This window comes from Pyxicephalus adspersus, chromosome 3, assembly GCF_032062135.1.
Source record: "Pyxicephalus adspersus chromosome 3, UCB_Pads_2.0, whole genome shotgun sequence".
NCBI classification, from domain to species: domain Eukaryota; kingdom Metazoa; phylum Chordata; class Amphibia; order Anura; family Pyxicephalidae; genus Pyxicephalus; species Pyxicephalus adspersus.
In genome coordinates, this window is record NC_092860.1 from 136,354,943 (window position 1) to 136,378,898 (window position 23,956).

Below are 23,956 nucleotides of genomic sequence, written 5' to 3' on the forward strand. Positions count from 1 at the left end.
ACTTCATATTGCATTCCTTAGAGAGGAAGTGCAGAGAAATCTTTGGAACAGGAAACAAACAGGGAAAAAACAAATAACAGCTATTTTAAAATGTCCCTACTCTATTTAAAACAAAAAATAGATAATATATATCATTTAGGTCCCAATATACAAACACAAACAAGGTTTGATCAGTCTGTGCTGTTGCCAGTTGTATTAGTAACAACAGAAAACAAATGAGGAACAAATGTTGACAAGCAGAACTTTTTGTATTCAGAGTATTTATAAAATTTATATTATTATATTATTAATACTATTTAATATAGTTCCATCATTTTGTGTGGCACGGAGCGTGGCTGCATTTACTGTTAATATTTTATAGATCTTAAAAAAAAAAACTTTAACACATTCGTCTCACAATAGCCGGGCACTAAACACTTTGTTCAGTCAATTCTTCCAGTTGATGTCTGTATTGTATAACATAAATAAATGATGTCAGTATAGGAGAAAACATATTTACAGCTCACATATTTGTGCCATGTGGTGAATAAATCGATAGGAGCCAGAAGGCAAAAGCCGCCGTTATATAAACAAAATGACGCTTAGAAGTCATGGTATAAGACCTCCTGCAGTTTTTATGGCTATTGTGTTGGCTCAAGCAGAACATACGTGTGACATATTCATATATGAAAGAAGAATATTACATTAATACTACATAGCGTGTGACTACATGGGGTGAAATGATGACATAATAAAAAAGGCCCAAGGATATCCGCTAGACTAACATTAACAAACTGTGATATTGCCTTACATTATGTAGAGAATAATGCATAATTTGTTTGTATGTCTTTTTTCTTTCTGTTATCTGTATGTTTCAAATGTCTAAGGCTAGGTACACACGTGCAATAATTATCGTTAGAAAACAAACGATTAACGACCGATCAAAGATTATTCACTTTTGAGCAAATGTGTTGTGCACGATTTTGTACATGCTGCAACGATAGGATCGGTCAAATATAATCCACCAATAAAGTACGCACGCTAAATACGATCGGTTGAACGATGCAGGAAGTGACATGTACAGGAGAAAGTGTACCGCAGAACCATCCGCGATCATTGAACGACCGTACACACGATAGATAGCGAACGATCGTCGCCCAATCAGATCCACCGGGACGATCGTTTGTTTCCAGCGACATTCCTCGTTCATCGGTGCCCTTGGCCAGTTGTTTTGCCATTTTTTTGTTAACGTTCATCAGACTATTGGTCATTGATTGTTCGTTTCATTTGACAATTAATGCACATGTGTACGTAGCCTTCATAATCCATACCAGCAACATATTTGTGTTGGGTGCTCTTCGGCATTTCCATGCATGTCAAATGTAGAAGAATAATTTTAGGGATTTTTTAAGTTCCAACTCTAAAATGAAAAGCTAAAAACTTTTCAAATGCATTGCCTAATTTTTATTCCTCATGTTTTATCATTTTGCAGGCAAATACTATTTTGAGCTTAGGTATACTGTATTTATTTAATTCCTATTCTATTTTTTAGTTAAACAAAATTGGTAAATATTCCAGACGTATTGTACAAAAGATATTCATGTTTTACATGAAGTTTTCTTTACAAAGCAGTTACAGCTTAAGCCTGTCCTTAGCCAGAAACTGCAAAGACACTTTCAACTTGCATGTAAGCAGGGGTATCTCTGAAGAATTTCTTGCACCAGACCTGTATATCTTTTTGTGATTTTCAGTCTGTAAGGTTAACAGGGGTATTCTTCCCATTGACCACCAAGCTAATATACTGTGAACTATGGATTTGATAATTATAGAAAGGGTTCCCTGAACAACTTGAAAGTTATTTAGAGGGTTTTCCCATGTTAAAAATTACATCTTTACTGATGTCCTTGTCCCCAATGAAGTCAGCTCTGCAATCCTATCCTAGTAACAGAGGATCAGAAAGACAAGAATGATGAGACATCTATTCATTGGGGAGAGAAACAACAATTAAACCACATTTGTTTGGGTGGAGAGGGGTTAGACACTTTTTAGGTCATTTTACTTCTATTGGTGTATTCCAGTACCTGTGTTACTTTCCTCTCCTTTATTGTTCAATTGTGTCACAAGGGTACAATTTACATGCATCAATAAAAAACAGAAATATTCTAATCTTTTCCAAACCATCCTAAAAAATGATATGGCTGAAATTGGTAATTTCTTTTTTATGTTTTTATCTTCCTTCATTATTAAATACTAGGTATATTATATTTATTTTTATATACCTAATATATAAATAAAGGTATACCATAATATTTATTATTATTTTATTTATAAAGCAGTAAGATATTATGCAGCTCTGTTCAATAAATATAGAGTTAGAATAATAAATGGAACTTATTTCATTGTGGTATAATAAAACTTCAGAACTGGAACCACAAAGGATTCTGGTCGCCAGACTAATAAATAGGACTGTGTTATGTAACCTATAGAGGAAATAGAGGTTTAGTAATAGAGCACACTGTAATTATCTTGTATGAATTGTACTTGTATCTAGAAAGCAACTTACACAACCTTTAATTACACTTAACAAAGCAAGGTTGAGTAAAGGCTCCAGCCGCAGTGTTTTTCTGGTTCCTATGGAGCGTTTTTTGTTGTAGATCAGAAAAAGGAGGCCAAGGAAATCCAAAAAGTGAACAAAGCTATGCAATTTTTCCACAGCCCTGAAAAGTCAATAATTACAGCACAACGGTATGTTTAAAGCGTCCTCTTCTTTGTTACTAATGCAAGTCGGTCTCCAACAGCCCTGGAAGTCACACACACCCTTGTTAGACAACACACGTTTCCAAGATGCTGAAACATAAACGACTGGCTGAACCAGTACAAGCAGAGGCAATCTCAGAATCCCTTTATGGAATGCATGCTAAAACTGCTCAGAGGAGTACTTATAACTGAGTAGGATTTAGCTTATAAGTAACTAAGACTTTCTGCAAATATTGAATAGCGTATATATTAGTGTACATGTCACGCTTTGGGTCCTGTAAGAAATGGGATTAGAAAGAACAAATAAACTTTGTTTACAAACCATAATATATTATACAAGTGGTTAACCAATTGTAAAGCCATTGCACCACTACAAAATGATCTATTACCAGTCATTGTAATGGAACCCATAAAGGTCCGATGATCATTGCTTTGACAACTATGTCATAATTAAATTTAATCCATGGCAGGTAGGTTTGTGAACTTCTACATTGCATCCACACTCCATTGTTCAGAACAAATGACAATGGCCAAACATCACTTGGGGGCTGCACATTATATATATGGCAAGATTTAACATATATAACTTTATACTGATACAATATATAGGAAATCATACTTTGCATTTAGCACTTGGAATAATCAAGAACACATTTTACAGCCAGGGCGAAAAAAATCTTTAAAACTAACCTTGCCCATGAAGGACAAAGCACTTATCTTCACTTCTCTGATTAGCTAAAGAACATATACATAGTTTCCCCAATGTAACCTCTCCAACCATCAGCAAAAGCCATACAATGTAAGGGGTACAGATGTACCATAACATAACACTATAAACAGTAGTTGGTTAGCACCAGAACCCCATAGCATGGGTTACAGTGATATACAGAAATGTTAAATAAATACGAAAAATGTTTAAAACCCCTATAAATGTTTGACGTGCTTTTATGTTTACCCAAAACAAAACAAAAATCATTAATCGTCATTGGGGATATCACAGTACTTTCCACTTAAGCACAATGTAATGTATTGTGATGCAATGTACAGCTACAGAGCTCTATTATTTATTGAGTACTTTGGAATGGGATACAATGCCCAAGAGCTGAATGTTGGTGGTTCCACCACAAAGGCCATCTAAACCAATACTTATAGATCTGGCACAGTAGACTACACACTAAGCCCTGGGGGTGAATCCCAACTGGGGCACCAGGGTGTTAGATACAAGTATAAAGCTTCAAGGGCCAACCTTATGCTATTGGTAAATTATTTGGGAACTTATGGTTATCCAGTAATAGCTGCCATTGTGTTAAAGTTATAGAATTTGATTATTTACCTTTCATAAGGGTTTTCCACAATAAACTTTAGGCAGGTCCAACAATAATTTTAAAAGGGTTTCTGGGTACTACTAAAACCTCCTGTTATAAGACTTTACGCTGTGCCATGAAGAGGGGCAGCACGGTGGCTCAGGGGTTAGCACTCCAGCCTTTGCAGCGCTAGGTCCCAGGTTCGATCCCCAGCCAGGACATTATCTGCATTGAGTTTGCAGGTTCTCCCCGTGGGTTTCCTCCGGGTACTCCGGTTTCCTCCCACATCCCAAAAACATGCAGTGAGGTTAATTGGCTTCTCCCTAACAATTGACCTTAGATTAGATTGTGAGCTCCTTTGAGGGACAGTTAGTGACACAACTATGGACTTTGTACAGCACTGCGTAATATGATGGTGCTATATAAATACTGTATAATAATAATAATAATAATAATGACTCACATTAAGGAACATGCTGATCTTCATTTTTGCAGGTTCAAATTCAAGTCCCCCTCTAAAAATACAGCAAATGGAGGACAGGTGCTTAAGACAACTACCCAATATTTATTTCCCCTTCAAGTAACAATGTCCATTATACCAGAACCTTACTTCATGCACGCACAATAACCTGAGCATACCTCTGTGTTCTACTTGTCCAGTCTTCCACAGTCTGTAGTCTGAATCCTATAACAAGAAGGATAAATACTATGAGACATATAAAAGGGACACTATAAACATGTGAAATTTACAATATTGGTACCTGTCACCTATTTCAATGACAGGACCGTAAAACACAGAAACCTATGGGTGAGGAAAATGAAGACACAATGCTGAAAATTAGTTGGCACTCTTACCTTATAAGATTGAGCATCAGTGTTTAATTTCACCAAGGAGAACAATCTAGATTGTAAACTCTTTTGGATAGAATCCTCTCCTGTAAAATTGTCATTAACTGAAACAAAAACAGCTGTGTAGTTTCCCTCACCTACTAGATTGTAAGCTCTTCAGGGGCAGGATCCTCCCCTCCTCCAATGTAATTGTTTATATCTATCTGTCATTCGCAACCCCTATTTAATGTTTAGCACTGCGTAATATGTTGGCACATTACAAAATATAATAAAGAAAAAAAAATATGGTGTCTGAACAGCATTGGGTGTTCCCAATTGGGTCATAGACAGTAATTTTGCATTCCACAGGTGTTCTTAAGACTTGTACACTGTATCCAAAAGTCAAACTTGGCTTTAGATAAACTTTAAGAAATTGTGTTGCAGGTGCTGCCTCAGAAAGGTGCAGGAACAGGAACTTTAAGTTAAAATGCCATCTCAAAACAGCACCAGGGAAGAGGGTCTGTTGGGTGCCGGCAAAGTAAAGTCTCGTACTGCCAAGGACAGCAAGGGTCTAGGATTAAAGCAGCGTACACACGTGCAGTTCTTGTCGTTGGAAAGGATCTTTCACGATCCTTTCCAACGATAAGAACCGCACGATGCATGAACGAGTGCTGTACATACAGCATCGTTCTGCTCTATGGAGAGGGGGGCGACGGAGCGGCACCCTGCTGCATGCTCTCCCCCTTCCCTTGCATAGGGATCGCTCGTCGTTTATAGTCCGTGGAATTGCCAGGACAGACGATGAACGACGCGGGCTGTACACACGCCAGATTCCCATCCGATATAGGCCCTGAGCCGATTATCGGGCGAGAAAAATTTGACGTGTGCACGTAGCTTTAGCCAGGGGCTGAAACAATTAGCTTCTGGCTTCCTAGCTTGCTACATGTAGAAGAGCTTGTAATCACAATACTTCCTTCTAGTTTGGAGACTCAGGCATTGCTGAAGTAGTTCTTACCTGCCTCCTTGTATAAAAGTGAATTATTGCTGGATGATCCCCCCCCCCGATTACTATCCAGGTTCCAACAATAACTACGACTGATCTGAATCCCTATTTAATGTACAGCGCTGCGTAACATGTTGGCGCTATATAAATCCTGTTTATTAATAATAAAAATCTGGATCATACACATTTATCATGCTGTGCAACATCATTCAGAATTTTAGTGACTGCAGTCCTGTGAAAGAGTTGTGCCAATATGTGTTCTTGCAATTTACACAAATGTTTAGATTTGTCATTCTGCTTCATTACATAACAATCACCTTTTTATTATTGTAATGATTAGAGTTGGTTGGTTATAGTTTGGGGTAAATATGTAGTATGAAATAACAATAAAGTATGTAAATATTGCATTGGGAAAAAACTATAATGATTTGGGGTAGACTACACATGTTCAAAACAAGGCTGTCCAATTCCAGTTTTGGGGAGTCAGGATCCATCCGCACACACTTTTGGTATTTCTCTAACAGACAGCAGAAAATAAATAATAACTGTTAATATGACAATCCTGGCCCTGGTGCGAAGGCAAAAACGTGCAGAACTGAGACATTTCTAAAACCTTGGAAGCCAAAAGTATAAAGGGAGTAAAAAGGCCCAGGGACTCATATACTTAAAGTGGCTATTCTTCAGGTAAAATGGAAAATCTATTTGAACATTAAACATTGTATTACTCTTTAACCATTGTACAGATTTGGGTATTCATGCACATGTTTAGCATTCACCATAAATATGAATTAGATAGAAATAAACTTAGGTTCCATTATTGTGGACATTGCAGACACAAACAGTACGTGGTACAGTTCTTCTTTTCGTACTGAAAACCGTTTCTCCTCGGTCATTGCAAATCTCGGCCAGAAAATTGGACGTTAATTAAAACAATCTCAAGCATCTCCCCCGTCTATTTCTTAATTTAATGTTGTGGCTGATACCTGAGCAGGCTGGGTCAGGAAGCTGCATTGCAATTACTGCAGATAAAAATCTTAGAATACATTATAAACCTGGTATTGTTATGAGCTTAAATCCAGTAAGAAATTTATACAATAGTAATTCCCGAAGCAAAAGCCATTTCCCTCAAAGCAGAAAACTCATTTCCCAAGCAATTACTAACTCCAACCGAATATAACATCTAAAACACAGACTATGAGTTTTATCGGTCTCCGGGAAGAATATATCTATCAGTGGTATGGACATGAAGTCATCACAATTCACTGTTACATTAAGGCCCTGGCTTGGGGGTGAACAGATGCTTTAATTATGGACATTAAGGCCATCGGGGTCAAGTGTATAGCCTAAACTTTATGAAAGTTTTAGTTTTAGTTGGAAAACTGCCTGCCAGTGTATTTTCGTGCTGTCTGTGCCCCATTTCCCTTTATTTCCTGTCCTAGATATATAACAAAGTCAGAGACCATCATATATTAGTAAGGGGAAGTCATCTGAATAAATGTCCCTATTGGAGCAAGAGAATGAAATGTGAAGGAGTTTTGTATACCTGAAGAGTAATAAGGATTTTTACATCTGACACTTCCAGGTGTGTCAAATGCCCCTGTCTCTTAGAGCAGAGATCCCCAATCCCTGGTGCTTGAGCTGCGACCATCTGACAGGTGGGCCACGAGAGTACGGAGACCAGTGGTGGACCACAGGTCTGGCCAGTGCGCCACCCCGCGGGGTCAGGAGAAGGACCTTGTTGGGGGGTGCACCAGCCAGAGCTGCGGACCATAGGCCCTGGACACCACCTGCCCACTCTCCCATCGTAGGCTCAGACCTGCGATGAGAGAATGGGTTGGTTCTGGCATCATGATGTCCCTCAGGGGGGAAGCGTGTGTGGCCCAGAGTCCACTGATTCAGTGGTCTACGAGCTGCAAAAGGTTTGGGACCACTGTCATAGAGCATGCCATACTTCCATTGGATTTGCCCTGAGCCGATTATCGGACAAGTACCATTGACCGTATGTACCCAGCCTAAGCTCTGCCAGGGACCAGCTTAGAGCTTACACAGAGCTTCTCCTGCTTGTTTCTGGTCATTAGAGCTGGATCATCCACAGGGCAACCCCAAAAATGATGTCCAAGGCGTCCACCCTGGTGGATTTCTGGGGAATAAGCTACAACCTTCATATTTCAGAGAAACAGGGCAATTGTTTAGAGCTATGAAGCCCCAAGAGATGATGGACTAGTAACCAGCTGATGTCCCACTATGGGACCATATCAATATAGACAATGCCTAATGCAATCATTATTCATGTCAATTAAATGATTGGGGCCAAAGCTGCTAACATGATTGAGTCATGTTCTGTCTTAAGACATCTCTCCTGGCAATAAGGAGATACGGAATACTACTACCTCAGGCAAAGCTGATGTCAAACATTGCTAGTTTGCGAGGAATACTTTTTCCCCATATGGTGCTCTGGTCCTCTATATAGGTCTACCATGATGTAACTTGGTGGTGGTGCGAGTTGCTCCCAACTAGAGATTTCGGCAAAGGAGGACACATACTTACTGTAGGTAAATGACTCCTGCAATGTCCTCATTTTGTGGACCAAAAAAAGTCAGTTCATACAGCACGCATCAATATTTCTTCACAATACATTTCCTTTATATTAGCTTTTCAAAATACCAAATGGAATTATTTAGGGTGAGAGGAACATAACACTTGTCCATATCCATACTGAGGGACAGATGGACAGAGGGACTTGGATTGAAAGAAGGGCTCTGCCCCGAAATCAGGGACAGATAGGAGGTCATGTCTTTACACTGCATCATGCATTTTCATTGTCTGCATCCAAGCAGTTGTTTTCCGGCTAAATTTTCCACATTTTATTATTTTTTTGTAATGCAGCAGAAGGAAACATTTGGTTTGGTAATAGCGATGAATTATGACATGAGAATTTGCCAACATATAGCAATCATATGACAGAGGGGGGTATCCCTGGTATGTAGAATGCCACCACATCACAGCTAATAATACAATAATAAACTTATTACCTGAGTCACTAAGTCCCCCCCAGACATTACATCCAGGAGCAGCGGATGGTGGAAGATGCAGGATGAGTTTGATGTGTGATCAGCATCCTTGAGCTCTTCTAGTCCTTGCTGCCAGGCAGAAGTCCTGATGCCCTCCACATATACCAAGGCTGATGTGGGCACCCTGGTGAGTGCCATATACAGGATCCAGACCAGAGGCCAACCTGGGTCTGCCATCCATACAGATGCCATGTACCATCAGCCTGCAGGGCATGTGCCCAGTGTTGGGGGCACCCCAGGGCCAGGCGTTGTCACATGTGGCCCCTCCACTGGGCAATACAATGTAACCAGGACTAGGAACTCGCTACATTGTAGTGTAAAACTTCCAACTTGCAGCACAGGAAGAAGTTGGAGCAATGCACAGAGATCAGGCTGATTTAGGAATGTGTGATCCCACCTCCCTGGCCAGATTGGTGACTGGAGTAGTAATCTGACCCCTAGCACCCCCCTCCTCCGGTCTGGGCTGTGCATCATGGGAGTTGTAGTAGTAAAGTTACAGGGAAAGTTTTCTGCAGATCGCTGGCTCGGGATGTGCATATCGCTGGGTAGATCTGTGTAGGGGGATCGGATGATGCCATGGCAGGCACTAGCTGTTCCTCTGATATAGTCCTAACTTTCTCTGTGGACTCTGTGCGGGTGGTCCCAGGCCTGCTGGCATGTGCTGTGGTCCTGGGAGCTGTGATTGGGGTCCTGGGTGCAGGACTGCTGTGCTGGTATGTGATCCTGCCACTTCTCTCCAGGAAGGTGAGTGATCACATCTCTTAGACAGGTACACTTCATGGTCTGTTCATCAGTATAGGGTATAGGGGGGGCTATTGATTGCAGATTTAAAAACAAATCACCCACTGATCGCTTTTTAGCCTGCTTGGTGATCAAATATATCTCTGATTAGATCAATTTTCTGCTGGCTTGTATCTCATGTAGATCACAGATATCTCAATTAGATTACTTTTTTCAGATGACTTGGGGATCACAGATATCTCTCATTAGATTACTTTTTACGATGACTTGGAGATCACAGATATCTATGATTAGATCACTTTTTCAGATGAATTGGAGATCACAGATATCTCTGATTAGATCACTTTTTTCCCATGACTTGGAGATCACAGATATCTCTCATTAGATTACTTTTTACGATGACTTGGAGATCACAGATATCTATGATTAGATCACTTTTTCAGATGACTTGGAGATCACAGATATCTCTGATTAGATCCATTTTTATGATGACTTGGAGATCACAGATATCTCTCATTAGATTACTTTTTACGATGACTTGGAGATCACAGATATCTATGATTAGATCACTTTTTCAGATGAATTGGAGATCACAGATATCTCTGATTAGATCACTTTTTTCCCATGACTTGGAGATCACAGATATCTCTGATTAGATTACTTTTTCTGATGACTTTGAGATCACAGATATCTCCCATTAGATCACTTTTTCTCATGACTTGGAGATCACAGATATCACAGATATGTGGAATTATTCACACCGCACATTTATTGTTATGAAAGCTATTATCTGCACATGGCCCATATGAAATGCGCATTTTGCACGAGATCAGTGTCACATTTGTAGATCACTAGTTGCAGTGAATTTGTTACAAGAAAGTAACTGATCACAGGAGATTGTAATTGTGTCACTTAAAATTCCCTGTCACGCCTTGCCTTAGGATACCCACACATTTCAGATAATAACATACAAATAACATATAATCGTAAATCACAATTAAACAATATTGCAAACTGAAAGCCATGTGTGCAGCCGCTGTAGTATGGGTTGTAGTGCGACTTGCTGAGCCCTTGAGCTATGTATTTGTATTTGTGTGTTTTGGGGTCAGTACATAGTAAGGGTGTTTTTCGCTTGCTTTAGCCATATAGGTAATAATTAAAGATATGTACACACATTACATAATCATCGCCCTAGTAGAACATGATCATGCTGACATGTGACGTGGCAGATTGATGAATTACCAATTGGGAATGGCTGCTGTTCTTTCCTATAGAGGAGGGCACCATTGGGTGCCACTCGCTTGTCCTCCCCTGTCCATACAACAAAACATTTCTGTGTGTACAGCACTCATTACTTTCATCTGTCCCTAGAAATTATGATCGTGATAGATGGTTTCCAGTGACAATTCCTTGACGTCCATCAGCCATCTGTCATGAAGTCTTACATTGAGTACATTGTGCTGGAAGTTGCTCTATAGATGCACACAATGCACTTACAACACCGCTAAAATATTCAATGTTATATATTATTATATATATAATTTTATATACACCCCTAAGGCACATAAACAGCAAATAGAATAAAACAATGGGATGTTTTTTGATTGATTAACCCTTTGTATGGTAAAACCACTTTTTCTATTATGGTAAATATTTTAGTTAAATAAAATTGATTAAAACCAATGGAACAAATGAATAGTACATACTGGAGCCAGTCAGAATGATTGTTTTAAATTGAACATAATTATGATTGAAAATACCTTTGCATAGTGTATGGCTAGCATAACATACCTCCATTGAAGTGAAGTTTGTGTGCCACACTCGCCCCTTGCCCTATACATCAGAGGGGCCATTACTCTGTAATAGTAAGTAGGCAGTTAGTGATGGGGTTAGATCTTGTAAAGCACTGCATAATATGTTGGCACTATATAAATACTGGATAATAATAATAATAACCATTTAGGAGGGCTGGTTGGGGGTTAGCGATAGTTTATTTAAAGGTCAAGTTATACTTCAAAGCTCCAACAAATTTTCTTTTTCTGTACCCAATTACTAATATTAACCAGTATTTATATAGCGCCAACATATTATGCATCACTTTACAAAGTCCACAGTTTTAAACCTAATGCTCTTCTTATACAAACTGGAACTAAATTGTAGGGTGAACAACTACTCGTGTACATTGACATCTGACTCAGGAAGTCAAAGAAGAAAGTCAAATCAGCATGTTTTTATGTTCTTCTAAATTGCTTTGACTTTCTTCTGGAGTGATTAACTTTATCTTAGTGTTGCTGGAGGCTTTAATTTGCTTCAAGCCGCTTTTGCAATATTATTAATCTACAATGAGAAGAAGTTGAGATGCAAAGCCATTTCATTAACCATACAGTCTGATTACCAATCTCCTTTAAATTAACCAACATTTAAATAGTGAATGGTCTTTAAGTTAAGGTAGGTCCTTAGATTGACATGTATAAAGGGGTTTGTACAATCAAACCAAAAAGAACATGATGTAGGATATGGGTAACTTGTACATGACACCATTGTGTGTGATTTTTGGACTGTGATCAACCTAAGGCACCCTGAAGAATCAGACACACATGAGGAAAGAACACGAGTACCCCATGTTGAAAGAGTTGCTGGTATGAGTTGGACCAAGGACCCCAGCTGTATATGGCCACCCATACCAATCAGACGGGTTACACTTTTCATACGTGGTAGGGTTAGAAAATAATTGACAATAGCCATATTTATATTTTTCTCCACTCGCCATACACGACACTGGTGCTATTTATATTACATAGATGACAGCTCTGACTTTATAATGGGCCTGCAGCATCCAGATTTACCTAACACGGTTGTGATTGACGTGTGTCATGTGCTATCCGTCAGAATCACAATAATTAAAATTTTATAACTCTGAAGGGCAGTTTACTGACCTCTGTAACAGGTGTTGGCTTATTTCGAGTTCGACATAAAGTTTTTTTTTTTTTCAGGTAATTTAAATGGCAATTTATTTTTGTAATGAATTTTAAAGCTCCACGGGCAAAGTGCTGATGAATCTCCAGAGTGCCTCCCTCAACATTATGTTTAATTATAGTTTTATCTATAAAAAATTGATCTCTTAGCCCCTATAAATTCCATCAAAGTGTTATGGGACTAAGCTGCAAGATTGAAATCATGTGAAACATTTTAACTAAATTATTGAAAGGTTCATCAAACATTAACCTCACACTAAGAATAATCTTTTTGGAGGCTTCCGTGCAAGAAAGTGGATGAATAAATGTTTACAGGAAGACCTTTTACTGATAGGGGAAATACGGCCCCATACCTGTGTGAGAATTCTTTAATGGTTTATGTCCTTACTTCATGTCATTGTCCCAGAGCTAGTATGCAGCCCTGGAAATAAAAGTGATCTCTAATCAGTTATATGCATTGCAACAATTTTACCTTTACCGCAGAGTTTTAGCATTTGGTTGAATCTGACAATTACTGGAGTGCTAAGTAGCAGTCGGTCTACTGGAATTTCAAGATCAGTATTGCACTTGGAGCCTAAGTGGAAGAGCAGCCATCTACCATTAAGCAGGCAATGAGCATACATTAGCAAATGTATCCTGGTAAAAAAATTGCGGTGGGGGCATTGGAAAGGAAAAAATGGGAATTGATTGTGGACCAGGGAGGCTGTGGATGAGCTGAATATAGACCATTGGGACAATAGGTGGATAACATCTTTCAGAAAAGAAGGGGTTTAAGCAGTGAGATGTGTGGGAGCTAAATGGGGATGGAGTAGACTGAAAAGTTTATGTTTTACCTTCAAAGGTTTCGACATACCTGAATGGGGAAGAGCACTGAACAGCAAATAACGGCAATAACACTTTTTGCTTTGTGTTATTTGTAACATCACTTTGACTCATTGGACCTGATTTAATAAGGCGCCTAGACTGGAGAGGATACAGTTTCATCAGTGAAGCTGCCTGATCTAGCAAACATGGAATGGATTTCTTAAAAGTCATTTGCTATTCCAGGTTTGCTTGATCACCCAGGTTCAGTGATGAAAGTGTATCTTCTCTTGTCTTGAAGAGCTTTAATAAATGAGACCTATTGTGTCATTTTTGCATGTGATCAGTCTTTATAGTGTGATGGCTTCTGGTTTGTACCCCAATTCTTTTTATTTTCCAGGAAGTGTGAACACTGATTTTTGGGGTGGGATAAATGGGTGGATAAAAGAGAAACTGGTTGTGAAGTAGAGGTGAAGAAAGAGAAAGCAACAAGGGAACTGATTGAGTACTTGATGTAGGAAGCATTCATAAATTGTTCCTAGAAGGACCAGCAGTTCATGTATTTTATCCTGACGTGGTAAGTTGTGTTAAGGGGATGTACTTAGCTCAAGGACATTGTTGGAGTTCCATGGCTTTGAACATGCAGGACATCTGCATCTTAATAAAATATCATGCCATTTAATTTCTGTGTGAGACTTTGTTTCTGCTATGGTAGGCTGAGGACAGTTTGGATGGTGCTTATAGCATATTATAGGCAGGATAGCATTGTGGAGGATGGGGGCCACAATATCTGAGTCACTGAAATACACTAACAGTCACAAGACAACAGCCTCAAATTTAAGGTGGATCAGAGAGTATGTTGGCCTTTAAAAGAAGAGAAACCCAGCAGAAAATGTGTGGACAGTGGTGGGTGAGCTGCTTAAGAATGTGGTAAGTACAGTGGGGAGACAGCTGTCAGGGAATGTAATGTGTTCAGCAGAAGAAAAGCCACCAGTTAATGTATAGATAGTGGGAATAAAGCCACCAGAGAATGGGGTGAAACCACTAGGTAATGTAGTGTGAACAGTAGGAGGAGAGCTACCAGAGAATGTAGTACAGATAGTAGAGGAAAAGACTGCCGAGAATGTTGTGTGACAAGTGAAGGAAAGCCACCAGAGAATGTGGTGTGACAAGTGAAGGAAAGCCACCAGAGAATGTTGTGTGACAAGTGAAGGTGTAGGAAGCATTCATAAATTGTTCCTAGAAGGACCAGCAGTTCATGTATTTTATCCTGACGTGGTAAGTTGTGTTAAGGGGATGTACTTAGCTCAAGGACATTGTTGGAGTTCCATGGCTTTGAACATGCAGGACATCTGCATCTTAATAAAATATCATGCCATTTAATTTCTGTGTGAGACTTTGTTTCTGCTATGGTAGGCTGAGGACAGTTTGGATGGTGCTTATAGCATATTATAGGCAGGATAGCATTGTGGAGGATGGGGGCCACAATATCTGAGTCACTGAAATACAATAACAGTCGCAAGACAACAGCCTCAAATTTAAGGTGGATCAGAGAGTATGTTGGCCTTTAAAAGAAGAGAAACCCAGCAGAAAATATGTGGACAGTGGTGGGTGAGCCGCTTAAGAATGTGGTAAGTACAGTGGGGAGACAGCTGTCAGGGAATGTAATGTGTTCAGCAGAAGAAAAGCCACCAGTTAATGTGTAGATAGTGGGAATAAAGCCACCAGAGAAGGGTGAAACCACTAGGTAATGTAGTGTGAGCAGTAGGAGGAGAGCTACCAGAGAATGTAGTACAGATAGTAGAGGGAAAGACTGCAGAGAATGTTGTGTGACAAGTGAAGGAAAGCCACCAGAGAATGTTGTGTGACAAGTAGAGGGAAGCCACCAGAGAATGTTGTGTGACTAGTGGAGGAAAGCTACCAGAGAATGTTGTGTGACTAGTGGAGGAAAGCTACCAGAGAATGTTGTGTGACACATGGAGGAAAGCCACCAGAGAATGTAGTGTGACTAGTGAAGGAAAGCTACCAGAGAATGTTGTGTGACTAGTGAAGGAAAGCTACCAGAGAATGTTGTGTGGCTAGTGGAGAAAAGCTACCAGAGAATGTAGTGTGACTAGTGGAGGAAACGCACCAGAGAATGTTGTGTGGCTAGTGGAGGAAAGCTACCAGTGAATGTTGTGTGGCTAGTGGAGAAAAGCTACCAGAGAATGTTGTATGACACATGGAGGAAAGCCACCAGAGAATGTAGTGTGACTAGTGGAGGAAAGCCACCAGAGAATGTTGTGTGACACATGGAGGAAAGCCACCAGAGAATGTAGTGTGACTAGTGGAGGAAAGCCACCAGAGAATGTTGTGTGACTAGTGGAATAAAGCCACCAGAGAATGTTGTGTGACTAGTGGAGGAAACGCACCAGAGAATGTTGTGTGGACAGTGGGGTGGAACCACCAGAGAATGTTGTGTTAGCAGGTATGAAAGCTGTGAAAGAATGTAGTCTGGACAGTTAAAAGTAAAACCTCTTTAGTGTGGTCAGTGGCAAGAGAGCCATCAAGAGAATGTGGTGTGGACAGTGGGGGGTAGAATCACAAGGGATTGTAGTGTGAACAGTAGAGGGAAAGATGCCAGAGGATTTTGTGAAGAAAGGAAAAGCCACCTGAGAATGTAGTATGGCCAATGCAATGGGGAGATTGTGGTGTAGCCGGAGATTGTAGTGTGGACTGTGGTGCTAGAACCACCAGAAAATGTAGAGAGAAAGCCACCAGTGTAGTATGGACAGAGCAATGTAGAACAATTAAAGAATATAGTGTAGACAGTGGGGGAGAGTGCCAGAGGATATTGGGTGAACAGTATGGAGAGAGTGCTAGAAATATAATTTAGAGAATGCCAGATAATATAGTGCGGATATTTGGGGGAAGAGTTCCAGAGAATGTTGTGTAGACAGTGGGGGGATAGCCGCCAAGGAATGTAGTGTGGAAAATGGCAGAAGTGTGTCAGAAATGTTTTCTGGCTAATGAGAATAGAGCTGCCCTGTGGAATGTTTAACTCATTACATTTCTCCTAGTGTCTTCAGAAAATGAGTACATTTACCAGGCTAGGCTGTGGATTAGGATTGCTATGTCTGTCTTTCCCTTGGTGCCTGATTCCTGAACATCATCCATTCACTGGATGAGTTTGCAATGGTGATATAGAGGAAGGACCTGTCACCACTGTAACTGTATGAATTACCTAGCAGGACAGATGTAGAAATGAGGACATTTAGGGACATTCAGTAAGTACTTTATATTCCCTGAATCAGCTACCCTGCAACATTTTAATGTTTGCCTGGAGTATGCCCCTGCAGTTCTGTATATTTTATTACCAGTGATAGTACACCACCGCCTGTATCTGTGTTACAGCATAATATTGCTCAGCGTGAATCTCGAAAGATTCAGTGATAATGATAATTCTGAATGTCACAGTTTATATAGCCATGGGGACCTATGAAACAGTATCACTGAAAATATACCTGGGGTCTGCCCATAACCCAGTTTGAAGAGCTGCATATGAGGAGCGACAAGAGTTTGTAAAACAGCAGTAAAATTATAGAGAAGCTTAGGGAACAGGGGATACGCTTCCCTAGGTGTACACCTGTCATCTTCCCGAGCCGGGGGGACAGTAATGGGCCCGCTATCATCATTCTTTCACAAACACCATCACCTTGGCAACCATTGTTGTCATTCCTCTCCAGCGGCAGCTGATGTTCCCAGATACATTTTACCGATGAACTGACCCTGTTACATGAGCCAAAGCATGTTTTCTCTGCACGCTCTAATTAAATTATTGTCTGCTAATGACACAGCTGTCCAGATCTGGGCAGTCAGGCCATTGTGTCTGAATAATATGGCATATTACGTCTTATGTAGGTATAATATGTGTGGAAGGAAAATAACATAGCAGGCTAAGGTAAGAAGTTTGTACAAGAAGCTCAGCTAAGGAAGGCAGGGCCGCCATAAGGGTAGGGGCAAGGGGTACTTCTGTACCCGGTCCCGATCAAAAGAGCCTAGCTAGAACTTATTTACATGGGGTATGGGGCCCAGAAACTTTTACTCAGTATGGGATCCAGATATTTCACCAGGATCACCTGCATGCTGATTTTTAAAGTTCACTTCTACCTGTTCATCCCTGCAAAGCTCTGTGGATTATGCATTGCAAACGATCTTCTCATTTTCCTGTAACTGGGCCCTTCTTTTATTTTTCTGGCATGTTAATGGATGAATGGACAACATAAACAAAGCAGTTATGAAATAGTGTTCTTTTAATAGGATTACAAGCCTTGCATGGGTTCTAACTAAAACTAGTACAAGTGTTGTTTTAACCTACACCTTAATACACTTTAAAATGAACTAAAGTTTGCAGTACTTTGGGAGATAAAACAGCACCCAATTAAGTACAGACATGAACACATTTGCTGGAGCCCCTCTGTGAAAGAGAACCTACAACTTGAAACTGAGCAAAGTAATTGGCATCCACCATTGAGTATTCTGTACTTACCAAAAATCAGATTTTGAGTATTGATTTTACAGAATAATTTATTAAAAAAATTTGCTTGATTGATTTTACTCGGTGATATACACTAGGCGTGCAGGTGTACATGGCACAAATGCTTTTTATGTAATCACTTTTCAGAATTAATAAGATACTTTTGTTTCAGATCAGCTCACCTCTTAAGATCACCCACAACCTCATCTGTGTTTAACAAAAGATTTCTTCTGCAAGTCATGCAAACAGCCCCTTCCCCCATCAAGCCTCTCTCCTGCACACAAGCGAGCAGGGAAGCCCCATTCATATGTATAATATAGTTATCCGTATGTCGGATGTCCTTAACTGGAGGACTACCAGTACAAACACTTTCTGATACTTATATCATCTACATTTAAAAAGGAATTTCCACATACATCATTTTTTTTATCTCACACAGGCCAATAACAACAACAACATGTATTAGGAAAATAACAACATTTTATTATTATCTACATTAACCACCTGAGCGTTACACTGAGGTCTAGATTTCTGTACCAAAAGTGATCCACTGTTTTTCATGAAATTTTTTTTTTAACTCGAATCCTTACCTCCATGGTCCCGCTGGATGTGCACAGCGGGACCATGGAGGTAAGGATGTGACAAAATTACGGGGTTAACCATCCTAGCCATTTTTTTTTGCCCGTACGAAGGTCGGGCATACCGGCTAGGTGGTTAAAAACAGTAAAACACCATAAAACCAATATTACAAGTAATAACCTCTCCTTTTAGAGTATCCCTATGGGGAGTACATTCTGAGTTTGTTCTCCATGCATTTGGCGGAAATATCTGCTTCCTCAGGAGAGAGAATCTACAACCATAAAGAAACTTACATTATTTTCATGTTTATATTACCATCACACAAAAATCTGAAGCAAAAATACATTATATTCAAAGTATTGCACGCCCAGTGTACCTGATGCTTGTATTTTCAGCAAAACTCTCTTTTAAAATCAGTTGTAAGGGACAGGCCGGTGGCCATGGCAATCAAGCTGTTTGCTTCTCCAGTCTTCTATTGACATAAAGACAATAGCACCCTAATTTATCCATCTTATCATGTCTTACATGTTTGGTAGTGCATAATAACACATTAATACTTCATGAGAAGTTCAATTTATGTTGTAAAAAAGTGCTCTAAGCAGTATGGCAGAATACCTTAATTGTGTTGTGCGGAGAGTTCTTTGATTAGCAATTAGTCATTTAGCATGCCCATCTCTAAATCTCGTGCCACCATATATCTCGTGCCACCATGGTTAAGACCCACCGCAATTTTATTATTGTGAAGTGATACCCCATATTTACCCATTTTAAGCCACTTGGTGTACATTCACTGGGGTTAGCAATGAATGTGCACTTATCATTAGGAATAAGGTAAACAACACTGGAAACCTAAGGAACCATAAAACAACTGAATGTGATCTAAAGTAAGTGGGTTGCTAACCCCAGTGAATGTGCACCAAGGAACTTCCACAATGCTTCACTGTTACAGACACTTGTTATTGCACCTTACTCCAGCCTTTCGGTAAACAAACTGCCTTGTGCTATATTGTTTTAACATTGGAGGTATGGATGTTTGACTACAAGACCTCTTCTGACCAAACTTCTCTGGCCAGTAAATTGGTGTACATGGGTCCAACAGGTTTCTGCCAGTTCTATTAGTTTTTGGTGTTGGTTCTTGTCTTTGTTTCATAAAGGTTGTGTTGAGTCAACCTCTTTGTTGATCATTTAGAGCTCATTGTATAGGTATAAGAGAAAGAAGGGGAAAGAAAGAGGTTTCAGGCTCACAAGGTTTCTGTGCAGAAAATGACTTTTAGGAAAACCGTTACAGGTTTGCTGGATCACCCAGCTTCACTTATGAAAGTGTATCCTCTCCAGCCTTTGAAAGCTTTAATACATCAGGCCCAATGTGTCTTTCATCTGCTGAACTTTACTTTTACAGAGACTTTACTAATGTAGTATAACTACCTTGTGACTTGTTGCTGTGCTCAGTCTTGCCATGATGTTCGACCTTTCACATGTCTTCCACACCGTCATCTTGGTAGCCAAATTTCCTTACCTAGGTTTAGGCCTCCTATTTATTATTATTATTTTTATTATTTAACAGGATTTATATAGCGCCAACATATTACACAGCGCTGTGCATTATATAGAGGTTGCAAATAACAGACAGATACAGACAGTGACACAGGAGGAGGGGAGGATCCTGCCCCTGAAGAGCTTACAATCTAGTAGGTGGGGGAAACTACACAGCTTTGTTTCAGTTGATGACAGTTTTACAACTTATGTATGGAAATTATGCTAATTAGCTCATTTGGTATATTAGGTTAATCCTACAAAATCCCTTACAGGTATATTCTTTTGGTTATGTGTACCTATAAGAATTGATGCTGGTTTAAAGGCAAAGGGTAGCCATACCAATTATTGATTTAGATAATTCTTCTGGTAGCTTACTTTGCATTTTGTAAATTATTAAGAACAGACAATTAGATTTTATATTTGTGAAAGCATTATTGCTCGGTAAACCTTTTTTTCACCCGGACCTGAAACATTTGTGCAGTGTTGTAAACTTTTTAAATTGTGTTTATCTGCCCAAAATTCAGAATGGATTCATTTCTGCTCCGTCAAGTAAACTTCGCCCTATGTGCTGTAACTTACAGCATACTGCTGTTCAATAGCGACAGGATAGGAGTGAAATATCTACAGGAGCAACATGTGGAAACATAGTGACAGTGTACATCAAGAGACTTCTGCTTAGATTGAGAGAAGAAGATTAAAGGGGGAATAAAAAGACAAGTGGAAGCATTGTACCTAGATGAAGATAAATTAGGGCTTTTATGAAAATGTCAAACGTGAGTTTCAAGTTAAATTTATCATTAGCCCCTTCTGCTAAAGCATTTTCAAGGCATTGGGTATAAAAGAATACCCTTACAAAAAAAAGGTTATCAATAAATGATTTATTCTTTTACTGTACAATAAAACCTCAAACTTTGCCTGAGTGACCATCTCTGGCATCACCTTATTTATTATTCTTTTCATCATTTGTGAATATTTGGAAATTATTACAAGCAATTTGTGGATGGCAGAAATATACGTTCTTTGAGGGTTTATTCAGAGCAATGAACCTGCAGTACAGTGTTTTACCAACAGCAATTTATTAGACATTTTGATTGGTTGTTATGGGTCCTGATATTTTCTGCTGATATTTGTCTTTGCTAAATCTAGATCTTAATCAAGTATCATTTTTGTATTGCTACAAGCAGGCATTGCATTGCATACTTGTGCTCCAAGCAAAGCCTAACTTTCTTTTTTTGTATAAATTAAGCTGCACTGCTGGTTGCTGGAAACCTGACTTTTAGGTATGTTTTAGCCTAAAGCGTACCTTTTGCTAAACTCAGATCTACTTAAGAAGGCTTGGCCAACTCTCAAATCATCTACTATATAGGTGAAATATTAAGAAAGTTACAATTATACCCATTCTGCCTGCAACAGCTGTGAGGATAACGTCACCACTTTTCCAAGTGGAGTCCTGAAAAGTCAAGCAGGGGAATTCGTGCAGAAAGATCCCTTTTTTTAATGGTCTGCATTGTTTTCTCTCAAGATGTCACCTGCTTTACCTTCTAAAGGACTCAACCTGAAATAATGGCGATATCACATACATTGATGGGGAGGTAATGGGTGAAGCAAGTCTAACCCTGACTTTTTTATTTACATATGGTAAACTAATTTGCTGAAGGAGCCTGGCCAATGAAATAGAAGAACTTTAAAATAATGGGGCTACTTTAAAACCAACCTCCCTGACTGCATATACCTACTGTCAGGGTGGCTCACTCATTATTTCCCCATACTACAGAACTGTTGTCCTAGATGTGATTAGTCCAGTGCTTTCATACGACGATAGGGCTCAATCCTGGAAATCTAAAAAAAAATTTCTTTGAAGCTAATTTGGTCTTTTCATGCTTCTAAAAGGTAAATGGTGGAGAAGTGAAGAAAAGGTTTGTATGTGTTGCTGGGGAAGTCTATGTACTTTCTTTCAAAACTACATTTCTCTTTCTACGAATATTGCAAATAAATGCAGCTTCAAGAAGTACAATGCAATTTATTAGGTTAGATGCACCCATAGAAACACTGAGATGGAACGTAAGCTGTGGGGAAAATATACCTAAATGTGTGCTTAGTTATTTTTCATTGAACTTGTATGGGTAAAGTAAAGATTCACAGCAGTAGCCAACTAGTGGTCCGTGGCTCTTGCCAGTGTGCCCCCCAAGTGAGGTCAGGAGAAGGACCCTGATGGCGGGGGTGCACCGGCCAGGCCCAGGGACCGTGTCCCCCTTATGGATCGCAGGCTCAGGGCGGCCGGCGGGTTGTGTTTTACAGAAACAACCCGCCCACTCTCCCATCGTAGGCTCAAACCTGTGATCAGAGATTGGGCGGGTTCTGGCATCATGATGTCATTCTGGGGGAAGTTTCTTGAGTGACACATGGCTCCCCACGCAGTCCGGAGCCCATAAATTTAGTGGTCCATGAGCTCCAAAAGATTGGGGACCACTGCTTTAAAGTATAACTTAAGGCTATAGAATGACAGAATAATAAAGCTTGCAGTCTAGCATAAAATACAATATAATATGTTGTTGTCTAAGATAGGACAGTAAAAAGGCAAAAGAACAGATGATAGGTCTCATCTCTCAGCATGCACTATGGGTGTGTTTCTTTTTTAGTATTGTTTGAGTAACTTGGGTGGATAAAAAGGTGAAATATATATTAGGCTCTTTTCACAGAGCTAACACATCAGGATAAGTAGAAGAAAAATTGACAGTTTTGTTTAATTGAGTCCAATAAAATTTGAATATTACAGGCACATGGAGTGTCTTAGCCGGGTGTTAAAGATTTGTGAATTAACTCAATGTATGTAAAGCTAAAAAATACTAATTTATGTTGCATGTCATCAAAATCTTGCCTGTCATCTGTGTTCCTCCTATACACTATATGTGGTGTTGTTGATATGACTGACTGTATCATTGAAGGTCAATGACTCTGAAGTGACTTTGGAGAACAAGAAAACTGAACGGAAACAAGATGCCTGTGATTCTTCCTCAAAAGCTAAAAAGAAGATTCGAATAAGAGAGTCCAGGCTTATGCCCCTGATTGAAGTAGGTTACAAGATCTGATGTAGATAAATTGTAATGTAATAAGATGTAAAATAGAACTATGAATACAGGTAGTGTTTTTCTTGCTTTAGGAAAAATAATGGATGCTAGACAGCCAAGCTGAATGGGTTCTAGTCTATAGTACTACCGGTAGTATACAAAAACAAAACAAGTATAAATCAGATTAGCAGACAAAATCAACAATGTGTCCCAATGAACCAAACTTAAAAAATAATGAGCACTAGTCCATAGCACTAGACAAATGAATGGGTATCAAACAGAATAAGTACTAGTCAAACAAGATGAACAGATTGGGTTGTAGTCAGACAAAATGAAAAATAATTGGTTCTAGTTAGCCTAGACAAAAACAAAATGGATACTAGCCCGAGAAAACAAAAACAGCTACTAAAACACCCACATTAAAACCTGACCAATAATAAAACGGAAGTGTACGAGCGATACAAGATAAAATACGAATTGCTAATAGTCCGCCAAAATAAAGCAAAATAGGTAACATCTAGTTAAAACAAAATTAGACTAGTTACTAGTCAACAGAGACTTAATGAGTACATGTCAACTAAGACAAATTAGAATGGGTACTTGTCAGCCAAAAAGAAACAAGAACGGATGCCAGTCAGCCAGGTCTGACTTTGGGCTAGAAATGAATACATAACATATGAAAACATGTCATGTGTGGGCAACAAGAAATATTTGAAATACCAAGGCTCAACAAAGACTTGGGGAAGAGTGTATGGATCACAATAAAAGAGTGGGGTTCTCATTCTCTCCCACCCCCTG

At 39.4% G+C, this 23,956-nt stretch overlaps 2 protein-coding genes across 2 annotated transcripts in view; one reads left to right on the top strand and one right to left on the bottom strand.

Moving 5' to 3' along the window:
• The window catches only part of EVC2 (EvC ciliary complex subunit 2), a gene marked incomplete in the record, with an annotated part of 82,895 nt that extends 73,588 nt beyond the window's left edge, over positions 1-9,307 (bottom strand). Inside the window, 2 exon segments of the mRNA XM_072406454.1 lie at positions 4,680-4,725; positions 8,904-9,307. Of these exon segments, the coding sequence (XP_072262555.1) occupies positions 4,680-4,725; positions 8,904-9,134 (277 nt within the window).
• Positions 9,308-9,428: 121 nt separating this feature from the next.
• EVC (EvC ciliary complex subunit 1) overlaps positions 9,429-23,956 on the top strand; it is a 62,069-nt gene continuing 47,541 nt past the window's right edge. The window contains exons 1-2 of the mRNA XM_072406455.1: positions 9,429-9,686; positions 23,036-23,161. Coding sequence (XP_072262556.1) covers positions 9,519-9,686; positions 23,036-23,161 — 294 coding nt within the window. The 5' untranslated portion in view covers positions 9,429-9,518. The remainder of the gene's footprint in view (positions 9,687-23,035; positions 23,162-23,956) is intronic.